Source organism: Condylostylus longicornis, unplaced genomic scaffold (genome assembly GCF_029603195.1).
Source record: "Condylostylus longicornis isolate FDR11 unplaced genomic scaffold, ASM2960319v2 ptg000014l, whole genome shotgun sequence".
Classification (NCBI taxonomy): Eukaryota; Metazoa; Arthropoda; class Insecta; order Diptera; family Dolichopodidae; genus Condylostylus; species Condylostylus longicornis.
Window position 1 is genome coordinate 877,911 of NW_026577983.1, and position 26,276 is coordinate 904,186.

At 23.8% G+C, this 26,276-nt stretch overlaps 4 protein-coding genes across 4 annotated transcripts in view; 2 read left to right on the forward strand and 2 right to left on the reverse strand.

Moving 5' to 3' along the window:
- Positions 1-13,316, reverse strand: part of LOC129605764 (doublesex- and mab-3-related transcription factor A2-like) — a 50,825-nt gene extending 37,509 nt beyond the window's left edge. The window contains exons 1-2 of the mRNA XM_055515692.1: positions 13,300-13,316; positions 12,846-12,882 (exon numbers count right to left, since the gene is read on the reverse strand). Coding sequence (XP_055371667.1) covers positions 12,846-12,882; positions 13,300-13,316 — 54 coding nt within the window. The remainder of the gene's footprint in view (positions 1-12,845; positions 12,883-13,299) is intronic.
- LOC129605788 (prion-like-(Q/N-rich) domain-bearing protein 25) lies at positions 5,933-19,595 on the forward strand. The gene is made up of 5 exons (XM_055515727.1): positions 5,933-6,954; positions 18,476-18,769; positions 18,857-19,105; positions 19,202-19,326; positions 19,383-19,595. The coding sequence occupies exons 1-5, from the start codon at positions 6,789-6,791 to the stop codon at positions 19,590-19,592; spliced, it is 1,044 nt and encodes a 347-aa protein (XP_055371702.1). The 5' UTR covers positions 5,933-6,788; the 3' UTR covers positions 19,593-19,595.
- A 298-nt stretch (positions 19,596-19,893) lies between these two features.
- LOC129605787 (major facilitator superfamily domain-containing protein 10) lies at positions 19,894-23,093 on the reverse strand. The gene is made up of 7 exons (XM_055515726.1): positions 22,674-23,093; positions 22,360-22,617; positions 20,764-21,179; positions 20,519-20,694; positions 20,295-20,462; positions 20,098-20,235; positions 19,894-20,033 (listed from the first exon to the last, which is right to left on the reverse strand). The coding sequence occupies exons 1-7, from the start codon at positions 22,836-22,838 to the stop codon at positions 19,942-19,944; spliced, it is 1,413 nt and encodes a 470-aa protein (XP_055371701.1). The 5' UTR covers positions 22,839-23,093; the 3' UTR covers positions 19,894-19,941.
- A 665-nt stretch (positions 23,094-23,758) lies between these two features.
- Positions 23,759-26,224, forward strand: LOC129605722 (TBC1 domain family member 22B). Its single transcript, XM_055515625.1, has 8 exons — positions 23,759-24,193; positions 24,259-24,517; positions 24,649-24,826; positions 24,897-25,058; positions 25,122-25,308; positions 25,371-25,553; positions 25,618-25,841; positions 25,897-26,224. Exons 1-8 carry the CDS (start codon positions 23,992-23,994, stop codon positions 26,029-26,031), a joined length of 1,530 nt encoding a protein of 509 aa, XP_055371600.1. The 5' UTR covers positions 23,759-23,991; the 3' UTR covers positions 26,032-26,224.
- The last annotated feature ends 52 nt before the right edge of the window (positions 26,225-26,276 follow it).

The window sequence follows — 26,276 nt, forward strand, 5'->3', positions numbered from 1 at the left end:
CCCTCTATACCGACAAATTTACAATATTATTTTCCTTATAATAAAAGAAAATTTCTATATCAACTTATGGTAACAAATACATTATGATATTGGTTATAAATTATTTAAATATCTTAAATACATATGTACATAATTTACACTACAATCTAAATAGAGTATGAAGAGAATAAAAAAACAACAAGAAAACAATATTCTCAAAGTGGGCGGACAGACTTTTAAAAAGTAAATATAGAGCATGTTTTAATTAAACACATATGATATTGCGTCGTTTTATGATTCTCGTTTTTTAATCATATGACGAAAGCTATGACGTGAATTACATACCGCTAAATCAACTCTAAATGACATTAACATGTCTATATATATAAATATGTAGCCGTACATAATATAAATATATATGTATGATGTAAACTGATATAGGGGTATTCATAGATCTACAAAGTACATACATATTTATATATATAGAGTTTAATAGAGTTTATATTATTCAAAGTTAGGTCATTGCGTGATAAATATTACAAAAGCTTTTTATGTTTTGTTTTCATTTTTTTTTCACTATTACACTATTTAAAAGTATCTGAACACTACATACCTGTACTAGGTATAATAATAACAATAGCAGTAACAAAAAAAATACAAAAAAAAAATCTGTTTAAATATAAGTAGAAAAAAATTAAATGGAATTTGAATTTCATTCCAAAGTATCCAGGGTTTTCGTGTAGTTTTTCCATTTCTTTTTTTTCTACGTAGCTTTTATATAATGGCGAATTAATTTTTGCCTCTATAACAAAGTAATCGTCATATACATCACATAGAATACATGAATGTAAGAATGAATGTTTGTATGTAAATAAAAATGTTATAAATCAGCGTAGGATACACTCAAAAAATTAATGAGAAAAGTTAGATATAGAGGGCTTATAATGAAAATCCTCTATTCAAGATGAGAAAAATTTTAAATATTTTACAATTAATAGAAAAAACGTATATCAAATTTAGTACAAAACGTATTATCAGTGGGATTATTTTAAAATTTCCGTGAAATGTAAGATAGAGGGTATTTCTAATAAGCCCTTGTTATGCAAACTATTTATTCGCACCGTAGAAAATTGCTTATTCTTTAACAAATAAATTTCTTTACTTCTTTAGCAAACAAAACATAACAGACTGTTAACGTCTTAAAACAAAAATGTAAAGAAAGATCTTCAGTCTTTCTCTTAATGAATTCAACAATTTAATTTATTTTTAATTAAAAATAATAAGCGCCGTGAATTGGCTCTCAAAAAAATAATCTCTATATCAATATGGAATTAATATACAGAGCAATAAAATTAATCAAGAACAATATAGTTTTAAATAGTTTTGCTTTAATTGTCCTAGATACAAGCTACTATTGTATTTGTAATAACTAAATTTTACAAAATTTATCTAATCAAACATAATAATCGGGAATTTTTTTTAATGTTACAATTTTATATGCACTTCCACAAAACTTCAAATATTTTATCAAATTTACTATAGGTTTTCGTTTAATGAGAGCGTATAATAAATAAATTAGTTTGTATTTTATCTATATGTATTTAATTATTTAAAAACAAATTCAAATAGGTTTCAGTAGTTCGCAGTGAATTTATAGTTAATAATTCATTATTCAAATGTGTCTACATACACGTTAAAAAGTAAATTCAATAAAATGCGCGTTAAATTCTCTTGCATACTACGACAGATGTCTACAAACAAATGTGATGTAAAACAAATGTCACGTTTGAAAAAATAAATGCCACGTAATTAATAATTACAATTGTCAGTCATAATAGAAATTTAAAAGTTTTGTAGATCTTAATATAGATTAAAAAGCTGAAAGAGCCAAATAACACAGATTTTCATAAATTGCAAAACAATGACTACAAATCGTAATATACTGCAAAAACATAGCGTTTTGAATATGCAAATGCAATATATTTTTAACTATTCTATTAAATCAACACAGTTCATATGATTTAAAGCGCGCTACTCTTAATAATTTCACTATTTCGTAACAATTTAGCAGGGTTTATAAACAAACTAAATTAATAACATTGTGTTTATAACCATTAGTACAGCGAATTTTTCATTTTATGTCGCGATTGAGTTTAATTACAAATTTTTTTGCTTACCAGCCTAATCGTGTATCTCGGTTTTTTTACTCACTTTTTATTCACTTTCAAATCGGAATTTTCCGTTTCTCTAATGGGTATTTAACTTTCCCAATAAGATTACTAATTTTTTCAAAATTGGATTTTTGTATTTAAATTATCGACTGAACGTCTCACCTTCAAAAACAAAGTGAATAAATTTGGTATACATTTTAAATTTTGTATAATTCTTCTCGTCCGAAAATTGCATTATACATAATAATTACTCACCTTCTTATCACTTGGCGAGTTAAATAGCGAAATAAACGATCAGGCCGTAATTTTCATAAAAATTATTGAAATTAAAAAGCAATAAAATTTGTTTTTTTAAATGCTGTCGTGAAACAACAAAGTGGTAAATAAATTCATGTGTAATATGTTTTTTAATTTTTCTATTTATAATATGTTTTCAACACCTGAACAAAAAATTAATAATTAAATTTTTAAAATAGTAATGAATCTTCTTTATTTTCAAACATCTATTTCCTATTATTTTTGTTGCTTTGGTTTTAATTATGTAATGTAAGAATGTTTGTATATAGATTTTTATATTTATTTTTAATTATTTAAAATAAATTTATAAATTTAAAAAATTTGACATTTTTATGTTGTTTTCTGATAGTTATTAAGCTATTTAATATAACACTGATTTTATACAGAGCTTTTAATTAATTAATAATAATTTATAGGTCAAGTTGTTTCTGCGTTTTGGTGAGCGCGACAAGTAGGAACAAATAAAATACAAATTTTATGAGACCTGGTACGATTTTTGTTTTGTTTAATTTTTGTTTAATATTTTTGTTTAATATTTTTATTTTTCCAAAGTTAAAAAAAAAAATTAATAAAATTTATGAATGAAATTATGTAAATATTTGAAATAATTAAATTGGAATTATCACAATACCATAAAAAATGTTTAATAACTATAAAGAGTAAAGTAAGGTTTAAGTTTGTTTACAAATTTTGTAAGGTTTAAGTTTGTTTACAAATTACTTATACATACATATTGTACGTTAATTTTATTAAAAAATTACTACAAGGTTTTTAAATTGTGCATTTAGCAAATTTTATTGTTCAAAACCAGTTTATGATTTCAATTCTCGTTATGATATTTAAAAAATAGTTTTTATTTGAAGTTAAAGGCCGATTGAGCGTAAGCACGAGATTTAATATCTTTCAAATTTAGTATGATTTTTAAGACTCTTGTTTTTTTGCAATAAAATACTAAAGTAAGAAATAAGACTATTGCAAGGAAAGTAAAGATTTTTGGCTAAAAGTTAATTGCTTTATCAAAATAAAACAGCAGTTTGGTTGTATAGTAAATGAGTGAGTTTAATGAGTATAGTTAAAACTATTATAGTAGCATATATTGTGGTTTATTAGTTGGTATAGTTATTATTAGATGAGTAAGTTATCAGTATTTTGATACCGTTTTGTCAAAAATATTTAACTTTTAAAAATTTGCTAAAAATTTGCAATAATTTCAAAAATATTTTATTATAAAGTAAGGAATTTTATCAATATACGGTTAAACCTATCAAAGTTCGACCTAATGAGAGGCTAAGACGTGCTAAATGCAAAAAACATAAAAATTCTGTAGAAAATTTAGAAAAATTTAGACATTTTTCAACATTTTTAGCTTTTCAATGCCGATATTGATTCCGTTTTTTTCAAAAATATTATTTTTTTGATGAAGTGGAAAAAAGCCTATTTAAAACCGCGAAATTTTTAAAATAGAAAAAAGATTGCCATCATTCTTTCAATTCATTAACCAAGGGAGAAAAGTGTAAAGGTCAGGGAATTTAGAAAATTTGCAGTGCTATACTCTACAAAACTTGTCTATCTTGTAAACCTTTCTAAGTTGTAAAAAAAACTTCAATCACTTGTGATTGCACCTCTAACTGCAGTTAAATGTAAGGCTCTCTCCCGGTAATCATAGAAGAGTTTTAACCACTTATATAAACACTATAATTTTATTTTATACTTCAACTTCAAAATTTTCTGAGTGAAATAATATTATTATAGTTTTTTTTTTTTATAAAATATAACATACATATATAAAGAACACAGTTATGCTTCACCAGCATAAATTTAATAATATTATTGTAACATTTATAGGTACGTACCTATTACGCTTTTTTTTATTATAATTGTAGGAATATTATTACATTATGTACATTCATACTTATATATAAAATTTGATATGCCGCTGAACTTTTTTGTATTTATATGATCGTTATTGTATACAGAAAAGAAATTAATTTCGCTTTTCATTTTATTTACTTTTCTCTATATATTTCTGTCTATTATATATCGGCATATTATGACTTATATACATGCATATATCTATATATGAATATTTAACATAAGTATACATAAGTATGAATATAATCATGTATAAAAATATTTTCTTTTCAATTTTCTTTTACATACTTTTTTGTACTATAATTTTTTGTTTATACTCTAAATTTTTTACTTACTTAATATTTGTATTTTTCTTTTTTTATTTCCTATAGTTTTACAATTATACTCGTATGTATATTGTGAATTTGTGGAAGACGTACTTAAAAAAAAATTCTTTAGTTATATTTTCTTATTTTCTCATTCTTTCAGATACTTCTTCATTTCTTTTCACTTCACTACACTATAGGTACACCATATATATATTTATACATGTACATATGTGCATATATAATTCAAAATTATACATATATAAAAAAGGCTTCTCAATTATAAACGAGCGATAGTCAATGGGGTATTTCATTATATCATATGTACATACACATTCATTCATATACCCACGTATACTCCATTTATACATACATAAATACCTACATACATACACATATTATATGTACTTACATATAATATATAATATCATTATCATTGTTAAATTCTATTATAATAGTAATGATTTTACCCTATAGTGGAGCAATCGCCAAATCTATCTTTTTTAAAATGTACTAAACAAAATATTCTCACTCATTCGTTGTACAGTATACGTAAATTTGTATGTACAAACATATTGATATAAAATTTATATCCATATAAATATAGTATGGTAGGTAAGGTTATTGTATTAACATATGTACCTACATACATACATATATTATTGTATTGTTTGTGGCGCTGTTGTGTTGTGTAGCGAAACAAGTTAAAAACAAAAAGTAATTTCCAAGTCCTCAGTATGAATTTATTGTTTGATTAAAATGGACGGATTTTAAATATTTGGATTTTTATTTTGATTTATATCTTCTTTTTTTTACTTAAAATTATAATAGGAGAGACTATAAAATTATTAAAACAAAATGTAAAATATAAAAACAATTATATTTTTAATTTTTCCATTTTTAATACAAAAAAAAAAATATTTTAAATTTTAAAATTTTCATTAAGAATATTGTGTTTAGAAAACAAAAAAATGAAAAAATGAAAAAAAAAATTAAATATTTTGCAGACCGTAAAAAATAAAGTAATAAAATAAAAAATAATAATAAAAAATAATAATAAAAATAAAATTAACACAAAATATTAAAAATAACATGCGGAAAGATTAAAAATGCAATCCACCTGTAATAATATTTACCTTATACCTTGAAATTAATTAGAATGAATTAAAAAAAAAAAATCGAAAACAAAAGAAAAAAAATTATAACTTTTCGAAATTCCCTCGATATCTAAATATGGAACATATGTAGGCTTATATAAAAAATAAATAATAAACAAATAATGAAAAGTTTGAATTAAAAAGCAAAAACAATTGAAAATTTTTATTTTTCTAATTTTTATCAGCACATGCAAAAATGTGATACATTTAAATTTTAAATACCTAAGGTGTATACTGCGAATATATTGTTATTTAACATAACATTAACATAACATTAACAGTTTGAGAAGAGAAATACAAAATCAACAATAATAATAAACTTACTCCATACGTTATACATACATGCATATGAAATTTTATGTTTGGGAGAAAAAATTAAAAAATTTGTTTAATCGATTATTATAAATTTGTTTATTTTGTTTTCAATAAAATAAAAAAAACCAACATACACAAACACAAATGTATTTATTATGTAAAAATGTACTTAAAATAAATGCATCTAATAAGAATATTGGAAAATTATTATATTCACGCGTACATATTATTTTTACCGAATTCTGACATTACAATAGAAAATTCGAATTTAAATCTGTATGATTTTATAAATGTTAAATTAGAAATTAAGTAGCATTAAAAGAAATAAAATTATTTAGGAAAAAAGTGAAAATTATTAAACAAAAAAATGTATAAAATGGCTTGACAAACAAAAAAGAGATAAAAAAATAATAATAATTTACAATAATCTTAAAATTTAATATGCGATATAATTTAAAAATATTTAAATTTTATTCTTAATTAATTATTAATAATTACTTAAGTGAAATTTTAAAAGGTTTCGTAATTAAAACTATGAAATCACATCTATTTTCGAATATAATAAAAACTAAAGCATAAAAAAATTAAATTATTTGAAGAAAATAATTGAATTGCTTATACATTTTGAAAAACCAAAAAAAAAGTAAAAAAAGAAAAAAAAAACAAAATAACAGAAAAATTATATTAAAAGAATGAATTTCGAAATAAATAAATTTTATTTACGAATATCATTGAAAAAATTTTTTATTATATTTTTACTTTGGTTTCTATCATCATCATCATCTTCAATTACAACAACAACAACAAATTTTTTTAAATCAACAACAATAGCCCATGGTCAAGAGATCTCACGACGAAGTAAGTACATGCATATATGTATATATACTTAGCATAAGAACCTATATATACTTAAGCATCATTATATACATATATGTAATCTGTATATGGGAGTAATGTATTATGTAGTTATACTATATATCAATGATTTATATATAATATTCATATACATATATAAGTACTTGGAAATTATAAAAGTACAGTTAAAAATTGACATACCAATAGAGAATTTACCTTTGTTTCATCTTTTTTTTTTGTTTTACTAATAAAGTCCCATTCATTGTTATAAAAGTCTTGTAAAAAATGTAATTTGTAAGTGTAATATTTTAAATTACTTTTAATTTATAATAATGTAAAACAGAAAATTTTAAGTAATATCGGATGAGTATATACAAAAAAATATAAATATAGTTATATATAAAGTCAAGTGATATCAAGTACCTACATATATATACATACATACTTATAGTTTTAGTAATTATTATTGTACTTGCCTTAAAGAATTTTTAATGTCAGTAATCTGATTTTAAATCTGAAATTTAAAGAAAATTAAAATAAGAAAAGCAAAATGAAAACTCCAAAAATTAAATTAAATTAGAGATCCGATTTAAATTGTCATGGTCTCAGATTAAATTTAAAATACTCTTATATTATTGCATGTATATACATATATATACATATATAAATTAAATTTTGTTCGGGTGCCTACATTGAATATCATGTAATATAAGGACTAATATATCTAAATTTTTTATATACACATATAATATATGTGTGTTTAAACATATATAGTTATAAATCATATAATGTGAATAAGACAAATCCACATCCGATTCCAAAAAAATATATTAAAAATTATGTACATACATACTCACGTAGTTACATTTTACATTAAAAATAAAAAAAATTACAAGAAAAAAAATATTGTTTTAAGGAAAGAATTGATATTGAAGTTCTTCTTCTTTTTTATTGTAAATAATTTCTTTTTGCTTTCTTCTTCTTCTTCTTCTTCTTATTTTGAATTTGTTCATTTCTTGTTGCTTGTGTTTTTTATTTTTGCATTGAATTACTTTACCCATAGGGCCAAAATGTGTAGGATTACCTTTTTTTTTTCTTTTTTTTTTTTATAAGATTGTGATATTCATTCCTCTTCTTTGTTTTTGTTCAAATTGTGCATCAATGTTCGACATAACAAATACCAGTTTCTTGTTTATTTAATACAGAATAATCTATATATACATATATACATATCTATTTATTTATACATGCAAATGTATGTACATGTATTTTAAGCGGTCATATAATATTATATTGTAAGTACAACTATAATCTTCTTATTGTAAAAAAAAATTAAATAAAACGAAATCGCGGTTTTTTCTTTTTCTTATTCTTATAATGTGATTTTTTTTTGTTTTTGATTTTTTTTTTATTAAATTTCAATATTGAAAGCAAATTTTATCATAAGAGTTATAAGATTTATTTACATATATACATGTATAATTAGTTCAAAATTTTTAAAATTAGAGTACAAAAGAAAATTCTTTTATAATTGCTTTTTACTTATATTTTTGCTATTTTGGCTAAATTACTATAATTTTGGATATAAATAAGCATTTTTTCCAAACGATACTGATTGATCGTAAACTTATAAATACATATGAAAATGTAAAATAGCATTTATTAAAATAAATTAAATTAATAGTAATGTTTGTATACAGGGTGTTTGTATATTAACTTGTACGCCAAACGTCAAATTTATATAAGCGAAAAACAATTTTCTATTTCTTTACATTCACATAAAAGACATCACTATGAGATTCAACATCTCATTGAAGAATTTAGGTCCTCAACATGACATCTTTAACTGTAAGCTTGAAATATTTTAATTCATTTTTAGGATCCAGAACTTTTCTTATAGTTTGTGTCAAAGCATTCTGTATTTTTCGTTGGATGATTCATATATTGTCACAAATAGTTCATTTTCTTTCTTAATCTGACTATGTCCTCACCATAGTCTATGTTATTCTGTGTTATAAAACTATTCTAAAAATTTTTCAATGCCATCAATTCTCAAACCCGTTAATTTTTAAAACATTATTATTACCCCTATAAGTATACTATTTGATTTTTAAAAAGTTTTAGTATTATTATGTATCTATGTATACTTTAAAATAAAAAATCTAAAATTAAAAATTAAAATAAAATTATCAGTGAAATGAATATAAAATTTGTGTTTGGATTTGAGCAAAAAACTCTGTTCATCCGTTTACACTATATGTATAATATAAGGCATACTTCTAGGGGTTCACAATCAGAATCAAAAGAAAAAGTAGTTAATATATATATAAATAGGTATATTACAAAAATCTGCCGATATTTCTCAAAAAGCAAATCTAATTGATAATAAAACCGGCATGAATATTTGTATGTGAAATAATGTAAACATGTAGTCTAAGTGAAGAATTCAATCCAAAATTATTTTAAATTTTGCGTTGCCCAAAAAAATTAAAAATTTTGAAGTGGAAAGAAATTTTAATTTTAATATTTTCTTGTTATTGTTATATTTATTAATTAACAATTTTTAAGATTTTTTCTTGCAAAATTTAGTAAACCAAAGTGCAGAAATTGATCATATAAAAAGGAAAGAAAGAAAATTTTTCCAAAAACTTGGAACCAATTATTAATAAAATACATCTTATATGTATACATATATACATACGTATGTATGTAAATGATTTTAAAAATTGTTTAATAAATTTTATTTATGGTAATTAGGAGCAACGTTTTGTGTTTAATATTCAAAATTATAAAAGTATAAAGTAAACAAAAACAAAGTGCGCCGTTTAAGAAAATTTCCTTACTATATTTTGTTAAAACGAAAGTTCAAATAAATATTTGTGATCTCTAGAATGTTAACTCAGCTGTTAATTAATTTAAAATTTATTAATATAACCAAGTCGCATAAATGTTTGTATTTGGACTTAGTGTTGCAAGTTACTGAAAATACAGTAGTGATGAAAATAAAAAATTGCTTTTGAAAGAAATTTTTTAAATATTTTTAATAATTACTTTTAGAAAAATTTAATGAAAACCAAACTTTTGATTTTTTTCATAATTCAGTCAAGGTTCATAATTTTAATTACTTACTTCTATAAGAAAAACATGTAGATTGTTCCATAATTTTCATTAAAAGAATTAATCATATGACTTTCAAATTTTATTTTAAAAAATTAAATGTTTTTTACCATATTGCCTCATTTCACATTGACATCAAAAAGGTAAATTTTCTTTCATCTATCAAAAATTTGAAAACAAAGTGATTTGATTATATTCAAGTGCTTATGTAAATTAAGATATTCACTTCAATCGATTGTAATTTTCTTGAGATCCCAAACTTTTTATTGATTTGAATTCATGTAAAATTCATTTAAAGAAAAATTATTTCCTACACAGTTTTAATAAAGCCATTAATGAGCTTGTACTTTTTAACTTGAAAAATGCTTCTTTTAATGATTATATGACAAGGCCATAACGTGCTGACATAATATCGGCAAAAAATCAATGTTTTCCTTCATAAATTTAATATGAAAATATATTTAATATCAATTTCGTTAAACTGTTCAGAGTAAATTCAAGAATAATTCGCAAAATTCAAAAATTTCAAGAACAACGCCTAATAAAAAAATTTTCATATTCTATCAAAAGACAAATGGTGACTACGCGACTATATGAAGCGAATTGTTTATTTTGCTTATGTAAAATTAAATAATGTGTTAAAATTTTGAACCAAAATATTAAAACCGCAACAAAAATGAAAAAAACGTTTAATATATATTTTAATATTGTAATAAAAGTATTGTAAGTTACTCAAATTTTTTTTTGTATGTGCTACTACATTAATTAATATCTCAAAGTTTTTTTTTAAATATATACATTACTTAATACGTCAAAATTAGTAGAGGCAATTAGGAGGATCAGGAACAATGAGGGAAGAGTTTTAATCAAAAATCGTAAATAAATCAACACGCTTATTATAAATTTTTATTGTATATGTATAGCTATATGTAAATGCAAACACAAATGTCAACCTCAAGTTTTGCAAAAAAGAAAAGGAAATGCATGTAAAGCATGGGATGTGGTTTTATTTTGTGTGCTTTATCCTTTAATATCTTAATATCATATTTAATTCCTATGTGTTGATTTTATATTTATAATTTATAGAGAATTAAATTATTTAATGCAAAAATTTGTCAAGTAACTTGATAAATTGCGATAAACATTTCCTTTTTTTAGGAAAACGATGAGAAAAAGAAAGAATTCAAAAACTCAATTAATTATGCGTTCAATTAAAATTAGTCTTGTTTATATACTTGCTAATTGATCTTCTAAAATCGAAATATAAGTGAAACATGGGAATTTTTCAGAATTTTTGCCAATGACTTTTCTTAACTATTTTCATTTACTAAGTTTTGAAAAGATTGTTACAAAGCGAGAATATAAAGTCTCCAGCATCTTATATTCTTAAAGTATGCTTAGATAATGCTTAAGCTTTAAGTAATAATATTTTTAAAGGAATAACAAATAGCTGGGACACAAAATATTATAGTACGTACAATATGTATAAGCTGTAGGGGATTATTTTGTACATCTTCTTATATCTCAATAAAAATAAATCAAATAAAGAAATTGTTTTAAATAAATTAACTGTGATATATGTATAAATTGATTGACATTATTTTCACTCCATAAATTATATAAGACACAACTCAATTCTAATTTCTACATAATAATAATCTTTTACATATACTCTTAAAGATTATCAGTAATAATGAAATATACATAGCGGAAGCTAACTAAAAATTAATTATATGAAAACTGAAAACATAAGAAAATTTTAATTTCTCTTATTTATGCCTACTCCCGCCTCTATAATGAAATTAATATGATTTTTACTCACCTTCGTAACACAAAAATGCTTTTCTTATTCTTGTTTTGTTCGCGCTATTTCGTTTCAATCGTTAAATTTTAAAAGCTTTTAAATTTTATAACAATAAATAATAATTTGATAACAATAGCAAATTAAAAAACCATAAATACCATGGGTAAATGGTTTGTTTGTATACGATAAAGAATTTTAAAAACAAATAAATGATTGCTGAAATATGAGTGTTTTTTTTTTTGTACGTTTTAACTGATTATTGCCAGTGGTGGTTGTATTCTCGTATTTCGAAAAAGAAAAACAAAATGACTGTATATAATCATATCATTTTAATCTCATTAAAAAGTAACAGTAAAATATTATAATAATATTATGTATTTTCTATTAATTTTCACAATATTCGCATGGTACATTTTGTTTTGACAGGAATTACGAAAAATAAAGTACATATTATTATAAATATATATAAATATATAATAATGGTGTTGATGATTGTTATATAATGATAGAAAGTCAAAAGTAACAAACACACGTTATGAAATAGAGATTAAAATTAAAAACAAATACATGCACAACATATTAAAGAGAAAAGATAAATCAATCTTTAAAAAGCACATTTTCAACTCAATTCATTAAAATGATATGAGTATAACACAATTACATACATACATACATATGTATGTATTCAGGTACGCACATAATATCTATATATTATAAGAGATTAGAAGATCAAGACCTTGCCATCAACTTAACATTATTTAGTATGTTAAATAGGTGGTCACGCAAAATAAATAAAAGCAAATATTTAGGATTCATCATAAAATATGTACACGTATTATGTATATGTATGTATGTATGTGCATGTAAGTATAATGATAAAGTATACACGTGAAAATGTTCATATAGAAAGAAGTTAAAAAGTTATTTTTTTTTTTAACACTTTTTCGAAAATAAAATTTAAAAATGTACTTACTTGCTTCACTCCGTCCCGTTTCTCTGTTGCAGTATGTCTGTTTACGTATTACCATTTAAGATAGAAAGTTCAAATTTTATACACAAATAGATCTTTACTATCAACGCCTCTCTAAAAATTATTGCCCCGTAAAGACCTAAAAATGTCAGTCTTTTTCAATTTTATTTTTTAGATTTCGCTAAAGCAGAAAGCTAGCAACATGCCTCTTTTATTATGGAGCAGGAGTTGATTTATTATGGTCATTGCAATCAAATTTAATCGAATATTCTTTGTTTTTTTTTTTCAAATTTTATAGTTATTTAAACCCTTTCGAAATTTGTAAATTTTTAATTTTCCGCCCTAAACATTTCCAAAACTACAAGTTTTACAAAGTTCTTATAAAATCAAAAAGCTTATGGCGAATACCGCATGTTATCAATTATACAATTATTTATTCTAACTTACTTATACTTACCTGACGAATGCGACCATTATGATAAAGCTTCTTTCAACTCTTTTTTATTCTAAAAGTATATAATAATTTAAGATATTTCATTATTTTAATAAAAGTAATATATATATATGTATATCTATATTATAAAGCATTTCGCCTTTTAAAAATAGTTCAAGGGAAAAATGCTGCTTTACAAACCATTAGTTTTAAGCAAACTTATTATTTTTTTAAGCATGTTTAAGTAGTTACGTTTTTGTTTTTAGTAAATTAACATATACGATATTATATTTATGTATGACCAAGATAATTTTTATGGCACCATTAAAAATTTTTTAATTATATAATTAATAATAATATTCTAACAATTTTTATGATAATTTCTGTTTAATATATGAAGGTGTTTCGATACATTGTTATTTAACTAAGGCAACTTATTTATGAAAATTTACAAATTAAAATACCATCTCTTCCGGAAAAGTACATTGAATTTTCAATTCAAAGATCAATGCAAATACAAAATAATTATGTTCTTTTTGATTTAACTTAAAAAAAATTTTTTAATTACATATGGTATCAATAAACTTTTAAAGCAATTATTAACGAAAATATTAACTAGGATAACTTTAGTTCAATTTAAACTCCATGGCATTGTGAAATTAATCTGGGAGTAGCCACATATATCTAAAGATTTGAGATACAAAAGAACTATAAAAAAAATTTGATGTGATCAGCACATAACCGATCGCAATGTGTATTAACTAGTTAAGTGAAAGTATTACAAAATATTTTAAAAATGCCTGGTAAATAGGTTATTTACACTTCCCTACCATGGAGAAGGGCGTTCCCACCGAAAACTCGATATGCAAAACTTGTTGCCATCACATAACCTACCTATATTGTATACACAATGCGGTCGGAAATAATATGTAAGTGTTCTTTCTTAAAATTCTAAAATCTGGCCGTAAACTGAGTAAATTCAAATGTACTTCAAATATTGATTTTTTTCAAATAATTAATTAAGTTGAATTGTTATTAATCAATTAAATTAAGGTCATGTAGATTATAATAACGAGTCATGGATAATAACGAGAATATATTCAGCGGTTTCATAAATTCCAATGATGTTATGATAAAGGATTTTTTATTGTCTAAGAATTTCTTTAATTATCTTAAAAAATCTATTTTAGAGAAAAAATGTAATAGAACAATATAGATAGAATTGAAATTTAATATGAAAAATACGTCATTATGAAAAGACTAATTTTTATTTTTCATATCATTTTACTTATACAGTCATATATACATTCTTATAGTATTTATTTACACTCGCACATATTTATAATAAAAAATAAAAATAAATTATAATTAGTGTAATCGGATATCAAATTTCATGGTCATTATTTTTTGTCTCACTTAGGACTATTTGTATGCACACATAAGAGCTTATAGTTTTATTATATAAGTTACTCTAACAAGTCTAACTTTAAACGATTATATAGAAACCTTATATTAATTATGTACAAAAATATAATTAAAAGTGCGTAGCCTGCAAATATATAAACGGTAGCAAGTACAAAATATATATTGTGGTAAAAAATTATTTCGAACCGGCACAAAACATTGTACAAGTACAATGATTGTTATTTTATTCTAAATATCAAATATTTTTCTATATATTTGTAAATTTTGGATGATATTAGTGATAAACGATCAAATGAATAAATATACAAATTGTCACATAATAATGACTGTACATTAACTTATTCGACTCTATCAACCCATAAAAAAGTGCAATCCTACTTAAGCAAAATTTTTTTGTTTTACTTAAAAAGATTTCTCATTAACCAAGTTTTAGCGTTGAATATTCCTTCCCTGATTCAATCGCTGTTTTTTTCAGTTTCTTCTATTGTAGTCATTTAATAAGTAATATAAAATTTATACAAAGCCTTAAGAAATGTAACAACACTTGCGCTAACAGAAAATTAAAAAAAATGTTTGCTTGGAGCAAAAAAACTCCGCTTAAATTTAACAATGTTTTACGCTCGTATTAGAGCAAACTAATACATGTATACATAAATATATATATACTGATTTAATTGAAATTTAGAAAATTAGTTGCTACTTTAGTTGAAACTTAGTCAAATTTATGCAAAGTCATTTGGAAAATTTAGCGAAAAGAGTTCGAAAAATATTTTGATTATGATAAAAGTAAATTACTCTTTTACATGAATTTAATTGTACATTTAATAAGTGACTAAAAGTCCTCTTTTTCCCTGTATATGTCCTTTTATTTGGATACTCATTTTTTGAATATTTTCCTGTTGGTTTCCTATTTTACACTGTGTCAACATTTGTATAATATACATACATATATTTATTTCATGAAAGCTTATAAGCTTATAAATGCAAGAGCTACGTAAATATATGCAACATATACTTATGTATAAAATTCTGTAGGCGGGATGTGAACTTTTCTTTTTTTCGTTTTATTAAAATAGCGAACAACGCTTTTAAAGTGTCATCTTTTAATTATTTATTACTTGAAATTATAATTTTTTTAATTCCATAACATTTTCTTGATTTTTTAGCAGACTAAAAACTAAAAAAAATTTCAAAACCATAAAACATAATTTAATATTTTGGTTTTCTGTATTACCTTGTCATAGTATATAACTATTTTGCAATGTTAAAAAGACATATTTGTGATCAGAGTATCAGACGCGTCACTCAAATCAAATTTCAAATTTATTTATCAAATTTCTTAATTTTATTACAAGTTTGTAGAAAAATTAGTTTTTGCATTGACTTTATTTGTTCTCTTGTTTTTTATAAAATTGTAGTCACCCTGTTACACTTTGTATATATTTATTATGTGCATACAATAAAATTACATACATAATACTTATGCCTTCTTATTTTTTTTAAAGTTTTACAGTGAATTTATTAATTCAAGTAGTAAAAAATTTCTTTTCGCCCTTTTCCTTATAATTAAACTCAATTGCTAACAAAATATCAAGACTTATTTTAAAAAATATTTTTTTTTCTTTTATTTTATATACATGTAGTATTGATATACATACAATTGATGTAAACGATTATGTAAATCGTTTACATCAATTTGAATAATTTCCTTTAAGTAAAAAAAAAAAAAATACTTACATATTATAATTTATAAAGTTTGCCAATATAAATTGATCAATAATAAAATTGCAAAAAATATTTTCATTAGCATGACAATATTGCTTACAATATAAGGAAAATGAAATTGATATGACCTAAAAATTTTAAAAGCGAATCGATTTTATAATTTATTTTTATAGCCCATAATGTAAAAGTGTCTTTACATTGATTGATTGAAATTACTTTAGATATTAAAACATAAACAATGTTCAAATTTATATACTGCAACTTTAAAAGTTCCGAATGAATTGTAACATAATGTTATTACATAAATACGTATATAAATATGTATACATACGCAATTATGCAAAATATCATTTCTTTTTTTAAGACAATAAAAATAATATTTTTTTAAAACTAATTTCAAATATAAAAAATATTGTAAATACATAATATTACATAGAAAATAGAATAGCAATATACACAATACTAACTATGATTATAGCTTCGCAATACTTACATATTTTTTTATAATTTACTGTTATCGTTATAACAACTACATATTTTGATTCATTGTTCTCTACAAAATTAACCTTATTTAATAATATTACAATATTATACAAAGAAGTAAATATAAAAATAGATTCACATAATAGTTAAATTAGTATACAAAATAAATATATAATATTCATATAAGAAATTTAAGCCGAACCTCTAAAAAAAAACAAATAAAAAAACTATCAAATCATTTGTTGTTCGTAGAATTTTCAAGGTGGGAATAATTTTATTACAAACGTACTTTAATTTTAATAATTTAATACGGCGTACATGAAAAATGAATATCTAAAAATAATTTAAAAATAAAAATTAAATTATTTACTTAATTAATTTAAAAATTTTGCAAATGAAATGAGCATTGTACATTATTTCTTTTTATATAATTTTGGAATAAAAAATATTTTAATTTTTTAATTGAGACTTAGTCTTTCTTACAATTTCAATTATTTTAATCTATTTTAATAATTTTATATTATGTTTTTATTTTTCTTTTGAGTGCAAATGAATTATGAAAACTAAATTACCAAATTATCAAATAGTTGTGTAATTATAAAATACATAATCTGTCCTTACAAGAGATTCTATTACTAAACTCAAAATACATACATATGTACATATTATGGCATTATATAGCAATTTTCTTTTACATTAAAATTCGTACTATATATAGTTACTCTTATTAACGCTTACAGATTTATTGTGCTTAAATATTTACATATTATGTATGAAGCTAAAAATTCATACTTATTTGATTCGCACCAGAAATGCATATTATCGTCGGTATTAGGGAAGAGTCACAAAACTGCTTTTTTTTGTGTTTCGAGAAAAACACTTTTGAATATATGCACACTAATATCAATTTGCAGATACGTGTAAAATTTACAATGTTATTTTGACGAAAATACTAACGTTACAGATTCATGGGTTCTTTATAAAGATAGTTTAGAAAATGCTGAATTTTTCTGCATATACATATATGTAACTCAAAACACTTAAAAAAGGAGATTCGTGACTCTTCCTACTGAAGTTATGTAATAGACAAAATTTCAAATATTAAAATTTTTTTTTGAATTTCTTTATGGAATTTTATACATAATGTATAATATATTCATAAACACATACTTATTTATATACATATGTATGTACTTATGTATGTATCTTTAAAAAAATTTTATAAGAAAAGCATATAGAAATATTGCAATATAATTACATAATGAATATTATGTAGGCCATAACCAAATGCTTAACATGCTTTCAAAAGGTACCTTTATTATGTTTTAAAAAGTAAAACCAGATAAAATATAAAACTAAAATTGAAATTTTTAAGAATTCGTTGATTTTTCTACACCTGTTTATACATATAAACTAAAATAAATAGTTATTAATTAATACAGCTATTTATAATTTTTTTAATTTTAATTTAATGCTTTTGTTTTTAATTTAAAAATAAACTTTTAATCACTTTTACTTCTTTTATGTAAAGAAATTTATATTAAATAATTGTTTTTTTTTCTTTAAGGAACTAGCAATGTTTGTCGAGATCATACCGATTGTCCTAGAAATGCATTTTGCGAAAGAACACCAAATCTAAAAAATGGACAATGTGTTTGTCCAACAGGATATTTAATAATTACAAATGACGGTGGTGAAAGAGAATGCTATAGAACTGCAGCAACAATTGGGGACTCATGCATGTTCCATGAACAATGTATGATAACGCTAAGTACAGAATCTGAATGTAAATTGGGTAAATGTCAATGTCAAAATGCAACGCATTTTGTTGAAAGAGCAAATGCCTGTTACAAAAGCGTTCGTAAGTAATAAATAGCTCATAATTTCATTACGAAAAATTATAATAAAATTAAAATATTACTAACTTATTGAATTCTTTACTTTCTAGGAGTTGGAGAGCATTGTTCTTTTACAAATAATTGCCTCGGAGAAGGGGTAGTTTGTAATGCTGGTTATTGTACATGTCCATTTGGAAAACATCCAAATTTTGATTCAACAGACTGTGTTAAAGATATACATTTGGGAGAAAAATGTCTTCACGATCAAGAGTGCCTTCCAACAAATTCAAGATGCCAAGATGTTTGTATTTGTAGAAATGGTTTCTCAAAAAGCATAAACAATGATACTTGCTTAAAAGGTAGATTGTTTAACATTATTATTTTAATACATACATATGTATGTATATGTATGTACATATATAAACCTCATGTCATATTTTTTCATAAAATTTTAGTTTCAAATCATGTGTACGATATTTGTCAAGAAGATAGTCAATGCACAGAAATTCTTCCACATACTAAATGTGATGTTAATCATAAAATATGTGTTTGTGATTTAGGTTATCACGAAATTAAATATGTAAGAAAAAAAATGAAATTATTTTCAATTATCTTATTTTTTTTTTATATTATTAGAGATGCTGGGTAACAGTTTCACTAGGAGGTGTTTGTGAAGCTAGCGAAAATTGTGCAACAATTGAAAATTCTATATGTCGAAATGAAAGATGTATTTGCAATGAAAATTTTAAAGAAATAAATGGACTATGTTCATCAAGCCAGATCCTATCAATATACCAAAGAATATTAGCACTTACCATTTTAACAAATATATTGTTTTTAACATAAAAAGACAAATTAATATAATATTTGTTTTATATTAAATTATTTATTTTGTTTTTTGTTAAGCATTTTGTGCACAATTGATTAATACAATATTTAAATTATTAATATTTATTTTTATGTATAAAAAATTTTACATTTTTTTTCTTTTTTAAAAATGTACAAACATTTTTTTTTAAATATTTATCAAGAAATTTGATATATAAAGTAGGTATAAAACTATATAATTAAGGTACAAATATAATACAATATTTAATTTACAATATTTAATTTATAAAAAAAAATGTTGAACTGGACTGTTCCATAGTACTAACTACACTTAGATCGATTCAAAAGAAAAATATAATTAACGACCTTAAATTTTTAATTTATGTAACAATACTGCTGGATATAATAATAAAATTCCACCTAAAACATAAGTTAATGTTGATCCAAAGCCCCAAAATGCTAAAATTTGTAATAAAAATATGTATATTCAAAATATTTAAAATTTGTCGTTTTTTAAGCAAACCTATAGATCCAACAAACGGTCCTAGAGCTCTGGCTAATGCACCTAACGACCTGAATATACCTAGTACTGTTCCTTTTTGATCATGATTTCCAAATTGAGACACTATTGTTGTAAGACATGTAACAACGAATGCTGTAGCTATTTATAAGAATAAAAATAAAAATGCGTTGAAAAATTTATATTTAAAACAAATTTACATATAGCAAATAATATCATCCCAAAATACAACCAAAAACTGGTAGGAGCAAGACCAACGCATAGAAAGGAAGGGACTATCAAATACAATCCCCACACTGCTGAGGGCTTTATTTTCTCTGGTCGTAATCTTCTTACTACACCCCCTTGTAAAACTGCCATTATAACACCTAGAAACAAAAAACATAAATACAACACTCCTAATATTTTCAAATATGGTTATTACCAGTGGTACAAAACATCCTAGCTTGATCAAGTGAAGTGTATTTAAAATGATGGTACATTAGGAATGTTACTGTAAATTCAAGTCCAGAATAAATAAATAAATAAAAAAAATATATGAACCCCATTTTTTTCAAAAAATTAATATCATCCTTTTTAATATTTTTCACAGCCGAAAACCTTAACAAAATAATTTTTTTTAAATATGCATACATGTATATCTATTTGCCTTCAATTTTTTAATGTTACCTAAATATAGAAACCACATTTACAAAATCCATGGCTTGCGTGAGTGAAGTAACAACGTGAGATGCTCTTTTATTTTCTGGTAATGTTTCTTTGAGAAATAATCCTATGAATAAAACGTCTAAAACAGCTAAACTCATCGCAAAAATTGCAGGTAACCAATACCAGGTTATTGTTGTTTTATCCATAAACATAGCAAACATGGCGCCAATTAGAGGTCCCAAAATAAAACCGAGAGAGAACGCAATGCCAACAAAAGCCATTGCTTTTCCTCTAGTTGAAACATTAGTGACATCTGTTATTATGGCCATACTCAATGATATGTTTCCTTTACTCAAACCACCAACAAATCGAGCTAAAACAAATATTGCGAAATTGTGGGAAATAGCCCATATGAAATACGAAAACGCAATTCCCAACTGTTAAAAAAAGAATAAATAATCGAATTAATTTTAAAATTTTAACAAAGGGAAAAAAATAATAGGTGTATGTTTGTTTATATACTCAATAAGAAATTTTTATTAATTTCTAAACTACAACCGCTACCAGCAATTATACAATAACAAACGCTACTAGCAATTAATGGCTTGTTTTAATCGTGTCCAAAAATTGTATATGGCACATAAAATATATTTTATTTTTCTTTTCGGCACGAAAAGCACAAGTTACATAAAATTTTTTTTAGAATTCATTAAAATTTTATTACAGATTATAATTAGGTTGAATACAGATTATCCAACCTAATCAGCAATATTGGAAATGTTATTATTGGAAAAGTCCGTTTTCAAAAATGGAATATGAGAGATTCCATTTATTTTAGAATTGAATATTTATGCTAATCCTTTTAGAGGTAATTAAAATCCTTTTTGAGCTACATATAAAATCTACATCATTTAAATTCAGCTATGTATTTACAACTTCAATAAATTGAAATTTTAGTAAATTTAACAAAAAATTAGAAAAAATGCTTTAAAAAATTTCAGGCTGAGCCTTTACTGCCTCTTAGTGTTGTGGGAAGATAACACACAACTTTTACACAAAAATATAGGTACTTAGAATTTTTTATAGAAGTTGCATGAATAAGATTACTAATTTATGAACTTAAACTTTTACCTATATTTTATTAAAATAAACCAAATCCCCTTGTTCGGAGAGCGCCAACTTTAAAAAGCTTATACCAAGTACATTATAGTATACGTTTCGTTTTTAAAATATTTTTAAGTTTTCCCACTAACTCCACAATTTCCGGTAAACTAAAGGAAGTTGGTGAAATTCACAAAAACATAAAAAAACAGTAACGTGTACATGCCTTAACTCCAACTATTTGCTAAATAAAATAATAAACTATTTTTATCTTTTTATCACAATTGTGACAATTTCAAACATAGAATTTGAAAACACACCAACAAAAATTAAAACCGGTTTGTTGTATAGTTTCACTTTCGTTTAAGTATACATTGATATCGACTAAATGAAAGTTATAATTTATATCGAATATAAAATAAATGTACCTAATTAAATTTGCGTTTTTACCGCTTTTAACCACTTTCTAAATACATACATCAAAAATGAACTGTTAAAATTAAATTTTCTACTTACAGCACATAAAAGCATCATTTTTTTTCTTCCAAAAACATCTGACAACGCACCAACTATAGGACTAACTAAAAATTGCAAAAAACTAAACATTGACCCAAGTGCTCCTCCAAATAAAACTGAATTGTATTTTTCGGGAGCATTCAATGCTATTTGAAAGTATTTTATACTATTTGATAAAGAGTCATATAGGCCGGAATTATCATTGTTTTTATAAAATTCTAATATAGATGGAAACAGAGGTAGAATCATAGTGAATGCCTAAAATAAGAGGCCCAATTAACTTTTATGTTGAATATCTTAAAAACTGAACTTACAAGTAAATCCAGCAGTAACGAACAAAATACGATATATACCATAGGATTTATTTTTTCTTTAGTACTCTCAGAGTTGCATGGTTTTTTTTGAGAACCATCAATTACTGAAAGGTTTTCTTTACCTCTAAAACTTAGTCCATTTTCTTTTCCTAAAACTTCCTTCATCTTGGTGTATACTTTTTGGTCATTGAATTTAACTTTTAATTATAACGGTGAAAAATAATTTTACTACAAAAACAAAACTCCTGCTTCTAAAAATAAGTGATCCACTTTCAATTCTCAATCTGATTATACTGTCGCAATTTTCTTTTCAACACTGTTAGCTTTTAATGTGAAAAACTACATTGATATCATAATAATTGTTTATTCATTTTTCTGGCACATTTCGTTTATCCCCACAACAAATCCCGTACTACTACAATGTCATTTATAATAATGAATAAATATAAATGAAAGAAAGCAACAATTACGAATATGCAAAAAAATTCAAATGATCCCAATTTCGAGTCTCAATTCTTCATTGGCTTGCAAGAGTACTGCCATAAGAACATTAAAGTTATTAGATATTAAAAAGTATGAAAAATTTTAAATAAAAATATTTAGTTCAAGGAAAAATTCATAGAATCATTGAATTGCGTCTTATGAGTATATAATATATTATGAAAAATCTGTACTTTACATTGCACAACACAAAATGAGCATGTAATTTCTTATTAAATTTTGAAAAATACAAAATTTAGTTTCTACTTTATAAAATTTCGCCAAAATTTTCTCAATGAAGTACATTCACATATTATTACATACACATGTTCTTTTGTATTTGTACGAGTATATGTACTTCAGCATTCTCAATTTTCAAAATTTGCCGCAACAATTTCTTAGCAGATTATAGGTGTCAAAAGTTTACAGCAACACCTGAATTGAGAAAACAAAATTGAATTTCCTATTTTTAGAAAAGTAAACAATCATAGATGTGGCAAATATTAATCTATTAATTAATGTTTTCGATAGTCAAATTTCTTTTTTGACATGTTGACGTCTTCTAGTTATATTTCAAGAAACGTCAAATAATTAATAATTGCCACTTTTACTCTAATTTTTTATTTAGAAAATTAATTTTATGTTAAGAAAAATTCAATTTCAATAAAAAATTCAAAATATATTAACAACTAAAATAAAAAATGATTACATAAATTTATAATATTCGTACCAAAGTTTTGTTAAATAAATTAAAAAAAGTGTGTTCTAAATACGTCGGTTAAAAAAGCACATACCTACATATATAAAAAATAAAGTTGATTTAAATTTTTTTTAAAATATGGACAGTAGTAGTAACCATGAGAATTCCTCTTTTTGGAAGACAGGAACTAAAAATGTCCCTGGTCGACCAAGTCCAAAAACAACATCTATTAAAAGCACAAAAAATAGTGTTGGAACATCATTTCAAGATTATCAGTTATCAGTTAGCGATGCTTGGGATACTGGCGATGATGAATTTTGCATCATATCTGGAATAGCAGGTTAAAAATATACTGAAGTTTATTCATTTATTATCCTTATTCAAGTTTTACATTTCGTTATACAGATACAAAAATTTCTAAAAGGGTTTCTCAAACAACAGCTATGAATGTTATTGAAACCCATCGCAGTAACATATTACATAAATCAAAAGAAAATACTACAGCTACCGCTCCAGTTAATATTAAAGCAACTCGTCAATTGAGCTTAGGAGAAGATAATGTCGCATGCAGTAATGATAATGATTTAAATAAAACTAGTAATTTTAGTAGCAAAGTATTGTCATCGTCAATTGAAAATACATCAACATCGGAAAACCTAAATAGGTTGAATTAAGTTTTTAAAGTTTTTACATTTGCTTTCACCTACTTTTATATATTTTCGTAAATTACTTGTCTTATTTAAAATAAGCATTTCAATATATTTATTCTAAAGAAAGGAAAACTTTATGTTTCAGGCCAAAATTTCGCCAAATACATGCTTACCCTGGAAGGCCTCAACCACAAAAGTTTACAAGCAATTCTGAAGATTCAGAATATGAAACTAAAATAGAGAAATTTTCAACTATATTGGAAAATCAGTTATTAGATTTAATTGCGTTGAAGCAGTTAAGTTGGTCTGGAATACCAAGAAAAGTAATTTAAAATTTATTCTCCAATTCGAATATTTTGTATAAATGTACATGTGTATTTTAATTTTTTTAAGATGAGAGCAGTTACATGGAGAATTTTATCGAAATATCTTCCACCGAGCTTAGAACGCCGAAGTTCCGTGTTAGAAAGCAAGAGGCAAAACTATCATGATTTGCGTCTAAAATATTTTAAAGTAGACAGCCAAGATGAAAGTCAACAAGATACATATAGACAAGTATATAACTATGTAGCTAAAATGCGAACTTTTTTAATTTTTAAAAAATATTTTTAACTGAAGATTCATATTGATGTGCCAAGAATGAATCCTCATATATCAATTTTTCAACAAGAATTAGTGCAACAAATGTTTGAAAGAATTTTGTTCATATGGGCAATAAGACATCCAGCATCAGGCTATGTGCAAGGTATCAATGATTTGGTGACACCATTTTTTATTGTTTTTTTGCAAGAAATTCTTGGACCAGGTATGTTTACTTAAAATTATTCAGCAAAATAAGAAACAATCTTATTTTTTTTTGCCATTCAGAGCGTGATTTAGAAACTTTTAATTTAAACGAGCTGTCTGTAGATATTCGTGATAATATTGAAGCAGATTCATTTTGGTGTTTATCAAAATTTTTAGATTGCATACAAGATAATTACATCTTTGCTCAACTTGGAATTCAAGAAAAAGTCAACCAACTTAAGGATTTAATCCAAAGAATTGATGGTAAATTAATTAAAAATTCTGTAGTAAATAATTAATATACTCAATGTCTTAATTATAAAATTAGGAACGCTTCATAAACATTTACAAAATCACGGTGTTGATTATTTACAATTTTCATTCAGATGGATGAATAATCTTTTAACGCGCGAACTTCCATTGCATTGTACAATTAGACTTTGGGACACATATTTAGCTGAATCAGATGGTTTTGCGTTATTTCATTTGTACGTATGTGCTGCCTTTTTACTTCACTGGCGGGATCAATTATTACAACAAAATGATTTTCAAGTAATAATATCAAATACAGTAAAATCTCATGACTTTTTATTTTTTTTAATTTTAGGGTTTAATGCTTTTATTACAAAACCTTCCCACGCATAATTGGGGCAATAAACATATAAATGTTTTAGTAGCTGAAGCATTTCGTTTAAAATTTACCTACGCCGATGCACCTAAACACTTAGAAGGTAAAAGTTGACATAATTTACCTAAGGGACGTAAAAGTAATTTCAGGGGGAATTATCTTTGTGACAAAAGAAATTCAATCAATAGTATAAATATTTAAACAATAAAAAATTATTGCAAAAATTGATAGTAAATAAAAAAATAAAAAAGTGTTATATAAAAAAATTGAAATCGAAGATATCAAAGAATAAAGAAAGAACGAATAAAATAATAAACATTATCATATAGGTTTTTATCAAATTTAAATTACAAAAAAAA

Excerpts from the sequence above, each read along its gene's own strand:
- LOC129605788 (XM_055515727.1), top strand. The coding sequence starts at position 6,789 with ATGAATTTCGAAATAAATAAATTTTATTTACGAATATCATTGAAAAAA. Across the intron at positions 19,106-19,201 it reads CAATGATACTTGCTTAAAAG|TTTCAAATCATGTGTACGAT; the intron begins GTAGATTGTTTA and ends ATAAAATTTTAG. Across the intron at positions 19,327-19,382 it reads GTTATCACGAAATTAAATAT|AGATGCTGGGTAACAGTTTC; the intron begins GTAAGAAAAAAA and ends TTATATTATTAG.
- LOC129605722 (XM_055515625.1), top strand. The coding sequence starts at position 23,992 with ATGGACAGTAGTAGTAACCATGAGAATTCCTCTTTTTGGAAGACAGGA. Across the intron at positions 24,194-24,258 it reads CATCATATCTGGAATAGCAG|ATACAAAAATTTCTAAAAGG; the intron begins GTTAAAAATATA and ends TTCGTTATACAG. Across the intron at positions 25,059-25,121 it reads AACAAGATACATATAGACAA|ATTCATATTGATGTGCCAAG; the intron begins GTATATAACTAT and ends TTTTAACTGAAG.
- LOC129605787 (XM_055515726.1), bottom strand. The coding sequence starts at position 22,838 with ATGAAGGAAGTTTTAGGAAAAGAAAATGGACTAAGTTTTAGAGGTAAA. Across the intron at positions 20,463-20,518 it reads TAGGATGTTTTGTACCACTG|GTGTTATAATGGCAGTTTTA; the intron begins GTAATAACCATA and ends TTTTGTTTCTAG. Across the intron at positions 20,236-20,294 it reads GATGATATTATTTGCTATAT|CTACAGCATTCGTTGTTACA; the intron begins GTAAATTTGTTT and ends TCTTATAAATAG.